The following is a 13,549-nucleotide window of genomic DNA, read 5'->3' on the forward strand; positions in this document are numbered from 1 at the left end:
TGGAACTAGGATGAGTTGGCAACTATGTGCCAACCCTAGGAGAAGGACATGTGGCAAATTGGTGACTGGGCTGCATATGTGAAGAGCCTAGTTGAGTGACATGTGGACCATATGTATTGCTTTAATAGTATTTAAAGATGTAAAAATCTTTGAGGGTGTCACTAGGTTCGTTGGTTCTATATTTGCCATGACCACTACCAATATATCAGTACACTAACAAAGGTCGTCAAACAATGGTTGTTTGAATACCTTATGATAAGATGAAATTAATTTAGTTTTAAAACATATACAACTTAATATCTGGTAATGGTTATACGGGGTATATAGGTAGATTTGGAAAGAAAATACTTTGTAAAATAAACAAGTTTAACGGTTTTGATGACGAATGAAAGACTCGACTCAAAACAAGTAAAACGAAGTTAATGTCTTAAGATGGGTTGGTAACACTTAACCAAATGTAAAGTTACAAAAAGAATTTATGAAGATATTATCGTGAGAGACTGTTGTGATTTGTTGGTTTGTGACCCGTTGCTGAAGTCTACATAAATGATCTATCGGTAATATTATGGTCAGTGATCCCGTCTAAGGGTGATCATTATTTGATCTTTAGTTTCACAAACATGAGTTCGGTGATCATTATTTGATCTTTAGTTTCACAAACATGAGTTCGATTCGAGACGCATAAGCCGTCAAATACTGGTTATTTAAGCTTTGTCATTTAGCCCGATCCAATTATAACTTTAGCCCAATAACATGTAGCCAGCCAAATAACAAATAATGGTATAAGAAAAGTAAAAAAAAAATTATTCGGTCGGAAACCAAACCGAATTCTAGTTAGATTTTCGGTTTGATTTTGAACTTCCTTACATTCAAAAATTTTATCTAACTAATAAATCGATGAACACCCCTAGATCCGTCTTGTAATGTCGTCGTCGATGATTCATTGGTAAAACCTCTCTAGTTAGTAATTAAGTCCAACTTAATTCGAGATTCTAACATGTTGAACTTGAATAGCTAAGGAGGGTAAAATGAAGAAATAATATTATATTCTTAACGGGCTTTCGTAGGTATACTTTTTTTTGGAGTTAAAGACTTAAAAGTAACATATCGCACAACTATGACGTGATCAATTGCCACGCCTATAGTTGGATAAAAACGTAATGTAATAGTATAGTTGTCGGATCATTTGGAGGTACAAGTAACATACAAAAACATGGAGTTGGTAGATGTATGATCATTTACCTTTACAAAAACGCGGTTTCCTTATTTTATAACCATTAATAGTATTGTTTTAAACCACTCCAATCACATGGTTTACAATGACGTAACACTAAACATTTAATTGTTGATAAAGGACCATGACATGAACCTTTAAATATTCAAATCCTTTCCTTCAACCTAATGGAGAAGAAGTGACATTATATTAATCAACAAAACCCTACAAATATCTTGGAAAGTAGTCAATTATTCATATCAAGATCTTGTTAATCTTGTTTAATGCATATTTGGTTCATTATAAATCACCTTTTTTTATATACTAATTAAGTAAAGGATCGAGTCTTCAAACCCCACTTCAAAATATCTACTTCAAATGCCTCAATATGACCAAAGGGTTCAAAATCTTCATGGTCATGAAGATATTGGTGGTTACGATTCAAATATGAGTGTTACTAATAGTACAATAGTTCTAGCCGGATCACCAACTGCTAGCAGCACAATCGACAACGAGGGTGTTGGCGGTCTAGGTTTGGGATCACATCGTTCATTCTCTCCAACACGGGGAGGTGGTACTTTTGTTGTTAGTGGTGGTGGCGGTCATGGACATGGTGGTAGAGAGGTGGTGGCATCGGTTGGGAGCTTTAGAAAGGAGGAGGTTGAATCCAAGATAACGGCTTGGAAGGATGCTAAGATTGCTGAGATTAACAATAGGTTTAAGTGTGAAGATGCGATAATCAGTGGTTGGGAGGCTGAACAGGCTCAGCAATCCGCTCTACGAATGAAGAAAGTTGAGGTATTGATCTTTGGCATGTTGAATTTTTTATGATAGAATATTAGAAGTTTGAAATTTGTTACTAGGGTGACAAAATGCATGAACAGGATTGGGTTGGGTAACGCTATAACGTTTTTGGGACATGATCAAAATACATATTCTTGTATATGTGTCAAAAAGCTAGGCTTTTAGTTAGACGAACCTTTTGTTCATAACTTTAACCATTTATATATATGAATCCCCTTTTAGTTTGTCAAATAAAGTTAATAAACTAATAATATTAATTAGTAGTAGTATACTTCTAAGAATAATAATTTAGGAGGTTCTATTTATTAAATTAAAATTTATATGAATTTTAGTATATTTGATTTATTTTGTTTTAATGTATTTATAATATTGTCTTCAAAGTGTCTCCTCTCTATCTTAGAGGTCGATGGTTTAAATCATGCAAGACGTAAGCATATGTGGTTTATAAGATAGATTAGGAGCCGTTTGAAAAAAAAAATGTATTCATTTTATTCATTACATGTGAAAATAACCCGTATAGGAAAAAGTTATCACTATGAAATGTTAGCAAATTAAGATCACTTACGGCGGGTAATTTCCGTTGCTAATTGTGCAATGAGTTGTGATGGAAACCAGGGGTCGCAGTGATAGTGATGGATGTTGCAACGGATAGTAATTGTAATCAATTTTGCAACGGTTGTCTCTAATTCGTTACTATTTGCAACAAGAATGGACTAGATCAAGTTTATCATGTTACATTCAACTTAAGTTGTATGGCATAACCTTGTTTCATTTGTGTAGAGAAAGCTAGAAGAGAAGCGAGTGCGGGCAATGGAAAAAATGGAAAACGAGATTGCAAAAGCGCACCAAAAAGCCGAAGAAAGGAGAGCAACAGAAGAAGCTAAGAGGGGAACAAAAATTGCTAGGGTTCTTGAAGTAGCTAACTTGATGAAGGCTGTGGGGAGGGCTCCTGTTAAGAGCTCATTTTTTTGAGCATCTTGACTATGTTTGTGTATATATGATCCATAATGACTGGAGTACTAATATGAACTGGACTATTTTATATATGGTTCATATTGGTAATTGGCAAAACTATATTGCTTGATGTATTAAAAGTGTGTTATGATATCACATTGTATCGTATTTTCAAATACAAGATGTCACCGTTACGTTATTAAGTATATTCATGGAACGTAACTAGGAATTTTTCATTTTGGTTTTGATGTTTGAATGTAAACTCAATGTCATAATTTCGGGTCACGTCACATAATATGCAATTGTCATTAATTACACGTAAAAACCCTTAAAAACTCAATATAAAAAATTGCTAATCGCAAAGGAAAAAGTTATACAAATCTTCTCAGGAAATGAGTTTTTATTTTTGTTATTTTCAAACAAGTATATATAATCCATGTCATCCACCTTCAAATTCATCAAATTAATATATCCTTTAAAATTTATTAAAAAGACAGTAAACGATGACGGCAAGTAAAAAACATATAAGAAGGAGAACAAGAAAAACAAAGTGCATCCAACAAAGTCCATCCAACTATTGATCGCTGTTAAATTTAATAATGGAGTATTGGTTTTTAATACTTTCAACTTTTGTCCGTTGGTAGATACCACTCCCAACTTTCGATTTGTTATCCAGCACTCCCAACTTTTACCCTATTTGTTTCTACTACTCCCGAACTTAACGAACCCTAACTCCGTTAGTTTTCTTGCTGACGTGATTTGGCACTTTCTAATGAATTTATAATAAAAAGTGGGAACCACACCACTACCCAACCCCACTGGCCCTAACCATAAACCCTTTTTTTGTATAAAGAACCAACACCAGTCTTACCATCATCATCCAACAACACCACATCCCCACCCACCACCACCGTCTCCCTTTCTTTCCCATTTTTGTTGGTCACACACTCAAAAACAAATTAAAACAAAACTTCATCTATTAACCCTAGGAACCATCCTAATTTCCTTTTAAAATCCATTTCAAATATTCAAATTAACAGTCAGGACCTTAGGGCTTTTTATTCGGTAAATGAAAACGAGTAGAGTTATGGTATTATTACCTCGATTTGGTTACAAATCGATGACAATGGAGCTTAGCCGGAAGAATCGATGGAAACGATGGCAAAATGATAACACAGGTGACCGATTTTGAGTGAGGGAAAAGGGTGAAAGTTGGAAGTATTAAAAACCAATACCCCTTTAATCACATACCAATACAAGTGGACTTCTTAACCATTTATAAGTTTGTCCAAATCATCTTGTTAAGGACAAAAAAAACGTTTGTTTGATTCTTATTTAGATTGTTGATGAGATAATGCGTTATCTAAAATATAAATACAATAAACACTAGAAAAGTGTTTGAAATACCGCTTAGCGTATGTACGACTAAACTTCATTTTGAAGCTTTTAGAAATGTTTTTTGACTGATTTGTTTTTAAAAAAGCAAATAAATAACTTCTAAAAGCTTAGTTAAACATGCCTTTAGAGTAGTCGCATTAGTATCTTTTTTCTTTAGGAATATTGGTTTTTAATACTATCAACTTTCACTTATTAGCTGATACCACTCTCAAATTTTCATTTATTTCCCACCACTCCCAACTTTCACTCGTTAGATGATGGTTGTAGGTGGGTGGTAGTGGTAGACGTGGGAGGTGGTGGTTATGGAGGAGGCCTATAAATATGCTTTTTATTATTACTTAAATGTCACGTCATCAATATAACTAATTAATGGAGTTAGAGTCTATTTCAGATGCAAATAAAGTGAAAGTTATGAGTAGCGGGTAATAAATCAAAAGTTAAGAGTATTATTTCAACGGGTAAAAATTAGAGTGTTGAAAACCATTATCACCATGATGTCCCCGTGAGAACTAGTATTAACTTATGTAACGCTGAAATAAGTTTGTATTCTTCTATTTATTACCTTATTGTGCATGTTATTACATTAAACTAATCATGGGTTGGCAATCATAGGACATAGGTGCCTCGTGACAACAAAAATCTGTGCATATGACAAAAATAAAAATCTATGGCACTATTCTAAATTTCTAATTAACTACACAAAAGAAGTCTATATGACCAACAGATAAAGCAGTTAAAAGATTATCAAAAAGATTAGTTATAACCAAACAATCATTCGTGGATGATCGGACACAGGGTCCGCTCTGAGAAAGCAAAAAATGTTTTGGGCCGAACGCGAAATTTTTTTTCGGGCTTTAACTAAAAAGAAGTATTTTGTTGGTTTAAACAATTAAATTTTTATATAGGTTTACTTGGTTATAATTTGGGTTGTGTAAAAATTTTTGTAAAAAAATAAAATTAAACACGTCTCAAATGAGACTAGTTACCATAACCATTTGATTGGGAGTAATACCCATTTGCCACTAGACAAAGATAATGGTTATGTAGTTAACTTTAAACATTAAATATAGATATTATTTTTAATAAAAATAAATATTAACTTAAAAAAAAAAGAATTCAGGTCTAACTGGATATTCGGGCCTATGGCTGTCGACCATCCCGCCACCCCTATGGGCCGGCCCTTTCGGACTTGATAAAGTACCAAACTTTCAAAGTCTAAACTAGTCAAGCTCAAAAGGAAATGAAATATCGAGCATTGGAGCATAAGACATTTAAAAAAGAAAACAAATGCTTGTAAAACAAATATTATTTCAACATGTATAAAGTAAAACTAATGCCACGTGCTCGTTCTTAGAGGTTAAGTCATGTGGCGCACTCAATTATTTTGAGGGCTAGTCATTTCGTCTGGCTTATTGCTATGGGAACTTTCGCCATTGCTACAATAGAAACAAACACTTTGTTGCATGACTTTATTAATTGTTGAGACTTTCGCCAATGAAACAAATGCTAATAAACCTAAATCATTTAAGTACAAATGAATATATGAGATGTTCAAACATTTGACAAGCATGTCACACTGTTTTTCTCTCATTTCTTTTAATACGGCAGTGCGAAAAGGCTTAAGCTAGGATACACGAATACGAATCTAAAAATAACCATATGCGAATCTAATTTAGATACCCCTCATCTAAAATGGCAATGTGAATTGAATACACCTTTTATTTATATCAGCGAATACCAACACAAATTAAATAAACACGGTGAAGTCAACAACTTTATCCCCATGAATCAATCTCATTACGTATCCTTGTGCTAAATAAGGAGAGAGAGATTGTCTTGAAAGTTTATGATGACGATGTTTGTTGAAAATCTAAATATCTCTCTCTCTCTCGTGTGTGTGTGTTGAGGGGGGGGGGGGGGGGTTGTTTGAGTACAAACAACTTTGAATGTGAAAAGGGTATGAAGCATTGCATTAGAGCATTCACATAAGATGTTTTATATTTATGTGATTGGGTTCTCTATATGAAGTAGTTGTAAGTGGTCGTGAGAAGAGAGAAAAAAATGTTTCTGTTCATGAGTAAATTTAAAGAAACACCATTCACCCTTTATAACTTTTTATGTTTATTTAAAAGTGATTATGAATGAAGGGGAAAAAAAGGTAATAATAATAGTATAAAAAAATATTATTTAATTGAAAATGACAAAAATAGTGATTTTTAATGTAATTATAAAATGCGAGATGGAAAAGCTACTGAGAATGCTCTTATTTTTGTTGACGGTAGTTTAATTATTATTACGCTATTATTTTTAACTCGGGTAATAGTAATTATGATAATACAAAACATACATAAATAACTATAAAAAATATTGGAAGGGCTGTAGGATAGTCCTGACAATAGTGTGTTTGTTACATGATATATCGATGAATTAATATAAATCATATAGGTTTTTTTAACTTAAACGACAATAAATAAGCAGACTACATAGTGAACTAAACATATATAGAGTTACAAAAATTGTTTTAATTATCATAAGTTAAATAAAAATAGTCAAAAAATAATTAAACGTATAAAAATACAAAAAAATATATATAAAAAAAACTTTACTAAACTTATATCTCTATTGAAGTTTAGGGGTGGAAACACAAGTCACTAAAAGAAAAAAAATTATTAAAACTTAGGGACCGTATGATAACTATATCAAATTTCATAGGTAATTGCATAAATTGGTTAAATAAAAAAAAGGTATAAACATAAATCGTTTGAAGAAAAAATATTGTTAAAGTTCAGAGACGTATGATAACTCTATAAAAGTTTATGGGTAGAATTAAAAAAATGGTCTATTAAGAAAACGCCACATGGACCTATCACGAACTACAATTGTTCATGTTTGTAAAATTATATGTGTTATACATTTCTTCACCAAATTATATATTATTGATAAACAATTCATTATTCTTTTTACATAGAGGTTGTCAAATTCAAATCGCTAAACTTTAGTACGAAACATGTCGCATCAGACCTTTTTGTCATGTTTCATAACAAGTAAAGCTCTTACAAGATAATATCTAGACATTAACATAACCACATACAACTTATTATATGCTTATAAGTATTTTAGATGTGACTGGATCATCGTCGTTAATAAAAGATAATACATGGCATTTTCATGCATGTGACCCTGTGTTAAAATTATAACTTTTGAATTAATGTTATATATTGTCTTAAGTATTAAACAAGTGAATATATATACTTGTAATGCCTGAGCTAAATGAATGCGTGAATGATATTTTCACATAAAACAATATTTTTAGTCAGTAAAATAAGTTTCATAATACACGATAAAATAGTCACCCATCACAAGATAACTAAAACCATGTGTTATACTCGTGAGATAGGCATCCGATAGGTAATGTGGCACCTGTTGGACCATGGTAAACGCCCCATGTTTAACGCAGGATTGTACATATGTAGTGAGGGTTGCACATTTATTCTAATTATATTAAAAGTTATAAAAACAAGTGAGAGGTGAGTTGTGGATATAACATATGTTGAGTTGTGAAGTTCAGTAATTAAGGAAATAATTATGTGACCGCTAAAACAATAACAAATGATGAATGATGAATATAACAAATACCCATCTAATAGTTATTCTGGTGAAGTTTTGCCAATAATCCTCAGTCTAAGTAGTGGGTTTATATCCCACATGTGACAAGACAGGGGGTAGGTTATGCCGAAGAGTTTTTCTCACATATGGTGGGTTTTCTCATCATGATGGTCTTAAGTTTAGGACTAATAGGGCACAATGATTCACGAGCTTCCATTCGGGGACATGACAACCTAACATCCCACAATTATGTACTCTGAAAATGAAGTTGATCGGGTGGGTCACTGATCCATTAATGATCTCATTAAAAAAGAAAGCAATTTGGAAATAAATAATATCATCTTTTGTGTATTGAGCGATAATAATCTCACTTTTAAAAATCATTACCAATTGTCCAACCTTTTAACTATTTTTGTTTCAATAAACCTCCGTTAAAAAACAATTAACGTCATTAAGTTTTTTTTCCTGAGTTTCAAACCAATGATTTTGGGGCTTTTAATGGGAACAAGGATACGAGTCGACTCGTATCCTTTTTCCGATCAAAAGCTTAACACATCGGTTTAAAACTCAGAAAAAAAAACTAACCGATGTTAATTGTTTTTTAATGGAGGTTCATTGAGACAAAAAATAGTTGAAATATTTGACTATTAGTATTGATTTTTAAAATTAAGATTATTATCACTCAATATACAAAAACCGGGTATTGTTTAGGTGAAGTTTCACTCAAAGCGGTCGACTAGATACATGGCCATAATGACTTGTTTACAGTCACTCCTCTTATGATTTCTTCCACAAGTGTCACAGGTGAGTCTGGTTTTTGATAGTTCGGCCTGAAGTTGTTCAAATTTTTTAGAAAGGGCTTCAAGCTGTGCTGTGACAAGAGTATTGGAATCGACGTGGTGTATTTCTTTATAGGTAGGTGTAGATCTTGGTGGGTTATAAGCGAAACTCTTCTTTGCGGCTTTCTCCAGGACTTCAAATGCTTCGTTAGGTGATTTGGATCCCATGTCTCCACCAGCGATTTGGTCGATGGCCTGTTTGTTTTGACTGGATTGTGAATCAAATAAAGTTTGTACTTGTAATCATACTCTTAGTCCATGGTGTGGGCATCTTCTCAGAAGACTGTTGTATCTTTCCCATGCTTCGTGTAGCGATTCATCATCATCGGTCCGGAATCCGGTAATGCTGGCTCGGTTGGCAGTTTTATCAGGCGGAAAATATTTGAGGAGAAACTGTTCAACCATCTGGTCCCAAGTGGTGATGGAACCAGAGGAAAGGGATTCTATCCATTCTAGGGCTTGACCCCTTAGAGAGAAAGGAAAGAGTTTAAGCTTGATTTGATCATCTGAACAGTTTTGAATTTTAAAGGTTCCGCAGATTCGTAGAAATCGAGATATGTGAGAAAGAGGGTCTTCGTCGATGAGACCATGAAATTGAACTGAATTTTCCACCATATGAATGGTGCTTGATTTGATTTCAAAATTTTCGGTGATTTCGGGTGGAGCCACTCCATTGCCATAGCCTTCGAGAGTTGGCTTGGCATACTGGCTCATGTTCGGCTCATTGTTCTGGGCCACCATCATTTCTTCGCTTTAATTTTCTCCTGATGTGGTAGCGTCTACTGATTCGTCTTTGATTGCTTCGGCGGTTTCTGTAGTCCGTTTACGAGTTCGTCGACGAAAGAGTCGTTCCGATTCAGAACTTGGAGAAACAAGCTCAGGCTCAAAAGTAGAGGACATACATGGGACTAAATCAAAATGAAAACTAAAGTAAAAAAAAATAGCTAAAGTTAGTCTAAATTAAACTATGAGTTAGGCTAAGCTATTTTAAACTAAACTAAGGTCTAAATTAATTAAGCTAGAGTAAAGTAAGGTAAATAAAGGTTAAAATTAGGCTAGCCGTAAAATTATATAGTTTGTAATTAATAAAAACAAAATAAGATGAAAATTAAAATTTTTTACAATTATAAACAATGATTAAATTAAAACTTGGATCATTCTTAGAAACGTACCGTGTCCCCGGCAACGGCGCCAAAAACTTGGTGTGCGTGCGTGTGGTATAAAATATAAGAGGTTGGATGATTTGCTTTTGCACAAGATTGTGTTTTAAATTTATAAAAGTGATTTCTACAAAGATTAAACACACACAAAATAGGCAAGTGTACCTATCGTATATGTAAAATAGTATTGGTAAGAACCAAGTATCGATCCGTGGACACAAATGAATCTAATGGTAAATCGTTGTTTTACTTTAATCGGAGGTTTTAATCATTTTGGGGTTAAATTTTGAACTTTTTATAAAATATAAATGCTTATATATAATATATATATAGGTGACCAAGACGAGAGATTCTAAACGAGTTGTTCAATTATGCGAAGGTTACCATCTAAGATCAAGAATCCACTCCATTTTAACATTGATAACTATTATTCAAACATGTGGTAAACTTGCTGTAACAATATATAATAGATGGCTCCTTAAACCTTAAGTGATCATCTTTGGTACTAAGGAGGTAACGTGAGCATTTTAAAGTCCACCATTTCCTAATGTCATGCCATCTCAATGATGTCAATTTAAGTTGGCAAGTAGTTTCGTAAAGTAGAAAGATTATGATTGACTTCGATTTCTGAAATACCAATTCTAACAACTTCGGGTGGTTGTAGTTTAGTCACACAACCTCCCCTTGGTTGATTTATGTAGGTTATAATTACACATTCCTTTAACATATGATTTCTTGAACTAGCATGATATCCTAAGCAAAGCCATTTTCGGATTACCAAGACTTAGAGAAATACATCATAACTTATATCTCATCATTTCTAAGTACAATATAAGGATTCATGTTTCGATAATGTATCAAAGTATTTCTATCTTTCAAGAACATGAATTGATCATGAACGATTGCCAGTAGAATTGATAACCACCAACTTTGAATTAGTTATTTAAGATTATGAAGCATTTCTTATCAAAAGATAATTGTAATATAACCATGTACTTTACTAGAATACACCACATGTTTTGTATAATTATCAAGTAAAGCAAAGCTTCTTCATAGATTTTAGATGGTAAATGGAGTTTAGCTCATAATGAGCATAGTGATTAACATTAGGATGGATGATGATAACAAATACATGATTAAACTTGGAACAATCTAACCAAATGTAAATGAATCTTCCTTCTTAATGATGATGATGATGGATGATAATGATGGTTGATGGTGATGACCTCAAAGCCTTCAAACTCTTCACTAAATCTTCTATGTGAGTGTTAGTGTGTGTTTTTATAAGGGAAAACCGGATAGAATTCTTTTTAAGTCACACCAAATGAGTGCAACATGAGCCACTATTTATAGGCAATCTGGAGAGAGGAGCACGGCCCCGTGCTTACGTAGGCACGCCCCCGTGTTTTATAGTGGCATGTGCTAAATTCATTTTGTCTTTTCTGGTAGATATCCACGGCCCCGTGGTTGAGAGGCACGTCCCCGTACTTTTGTTCTTGGTTTTTGTCTTTTCTTGTAGATTTTTGTCTTTTCTGGTGTTCAGAAGCATGGGGGCATGTTTCTTGAGGAATGGGGGCGTGTTTCTTTGTTTTTCTTGTGTTTTTCTTCGTCTTTTCGTTTGTTTCTTCGTTTGGGGCTTGGTTTCACCTGAAATTACATTTTATTATGATAAGTATCCTTTTATGCTATGTTATTGATAGAAATTGCAGTTTTTAGAGATAATTTGATGCCGAAAAGATGTATATTTTTTTGTACATCACTTAAGAATATAGTTAAAATCAGTTTATAAAGTATTTTTGAAGATTTATACAATTCTTGATAGCTAAAAACACACTTGTGTGTTTTAAGCGAGTGAAAATCGGTTTAGTTCGGTTTGGTTCGGTTTCCATCTCACAATAAGTTCATAGATGGTTTCCACATGTCCATATATCAAAGAACTTGTATAATAATTTATAAATGATGAAACTTAAGTTTTATAACCCAAAAGTTAACAATAAAGTATTTTAAACGAAAGTTCGGTTTCCATCTCACAATAAGTTCGTAGATGGTTTCCACATGCCCAAATATCCAAGAACTTGTATAATAATTTACAAATGAAAATACTTAAGTTTTACAACAAAAAAGTTAACAATAAAGTTTTTAAATAAAAGTTCGGTTTACGGTTCGGATCTAGTTTCGGGTTAAGACCGAATTTATAATATACTATCCCATAACCATGGAACTCACAAAAATGATTTTATAAACTGAGATTTAACATTAAATATGTTTAAACAAGTATTTAACAAAAAAACTACTAAACAAAGTTTGGTTTACGGTTTAGAGCTATTTACGGTTAAACCGAAGCATAGACCCTCAAACCCATAACCATGGAACTTGTAAATATATTAAAATGAGCAGAAGTTAAGCATGGTTAGTAAGCAATAATAAAGTTAGATTGTTAGGTGCGGAAAATATATAACAAGGACCACGTAAGTCCTCCATGAAGCCTTGCCTTACAAGTTCCGAAACCTCACCGATCGGAACCGGGGAAGTAACTACCAAAGGTAACAAAGGGTGTATATTATATATATGTTGTACAATCATAAACAAGTGTTAATAAGACTATATAAGTTAATTAGAATGAAAGATTAAACTCAGTTTGACTTTTGGAAGTCAAACCCTCAAGAACACAATAATAAACAACCTTGAATCTATGGAGTTTGAGAGAGAATTAAGAGATGTAGCAGAGGAAAATGAAGGGAAATGTTGATGTATATATAGGGTAACTAGTTTGATCCTCCCGTGTTACGGGAGTTTATTTAAGTTTTTGTTTTTAATCGTTTTGCTATTTTATGATGATTTATTTAATTTTTTTAACGTAGTTTGTTTTAATTTAATACATATATATTAGTTTGTTACTATATTTTTGTTTGTGTTTGGGTATTTTCAATTGAGATGTGTAGGTTTTCATATTTTTAACGAACAAAAAATACACGACACGAACATGTTGATTTTTTTAAATGAACAAAAATGAACACAAATATTTGTCTAATGAAAAGGGAGACGTTGAAGTAGTTGACGATGGCGGGTAGTATCAAAAGTTAACTGGTGATGGAGATGATAAACCATCGATGGAGAACATGTAAAGAAGATAAATTAAATTAGGGTTCGAGGATGAAAGTATTTACTAATAAATAAGATCTTATAACCCATTTGAGAGCTATTAGGGTTTGGTAAAATTCATAACCCGTGGAAATTATTATTTGATAATTAAAGGGTTCTTTCACAAATAAATGAGATGTTATACCCGTTTAAGGGTTATCCGGTTTTGTTGAGACCTGTTACCCGCGAAAATTATTGTTTGATTATGAAAGATTTTACAAATAAATGAGATGTTATAACCCATTTAAAGACAATCTGGGTTTGGTAAAACTCATACTCCCGATTTCGGGTCAAATGCATGAGAAGCCTCCATTTGGAAATCAAGCAATCTGGTGACTCTAGAGAACGGGGGGGGGGGGGGGGGGAACCTGAGAGCGACACGTAGGATTTCATGGTAGGCAATTATATAGATAGTTAGATGTTGGTGGTCAAAT

The 13,549-nt window shown here is 33.1% G+C and overlaps 1 protein-coding gene across 1 annotated transcript; it reads left to right on the plus strand.

Annotated features, from left to right (window-relative positions):
• The first annotated feature begins 1,543 nt into the window (after nt 1–1,543).
• LOC143600875 (remorin 4.1-like) lies at nt 1,544–3,146 on the plus strand. The gene is made up of 2 exons (XM_077078428.1): nt 1,544–2,011; nt 2,798–3,146. Exons 1-2 carry the CDS (start codon nt 1,592–1,594, stop codon nt 2,987–2,989), a joined length of 612 nt encoding a protein of 203 aa, XP_076934543.1. The 5' UTR covers nt 1,544–1,591; the 3' UTR covers nt 2,990–3,146.
• The last annotated feature ends 10,403 nt before the right edge of the window (nt 3,147–13,549 follow it).

The sequence above is a fragment of the Bidens hawaiensis genome, unplaced genomic scaffold (assembly GCF_021521415.1).
Source record: "Bidens hawaiensis isolate Kalapana, Puna unplaced genomic scaffold, B.hawaiensis_p1.1 tig00055017_1, whole genome shotgun sequence".
NCBI lineage: Eukaryota > Viridiplantae > Streptophyta > Magnoliopsida > Asterales > Asteraceae > Bidens > Bidens hawaiensis.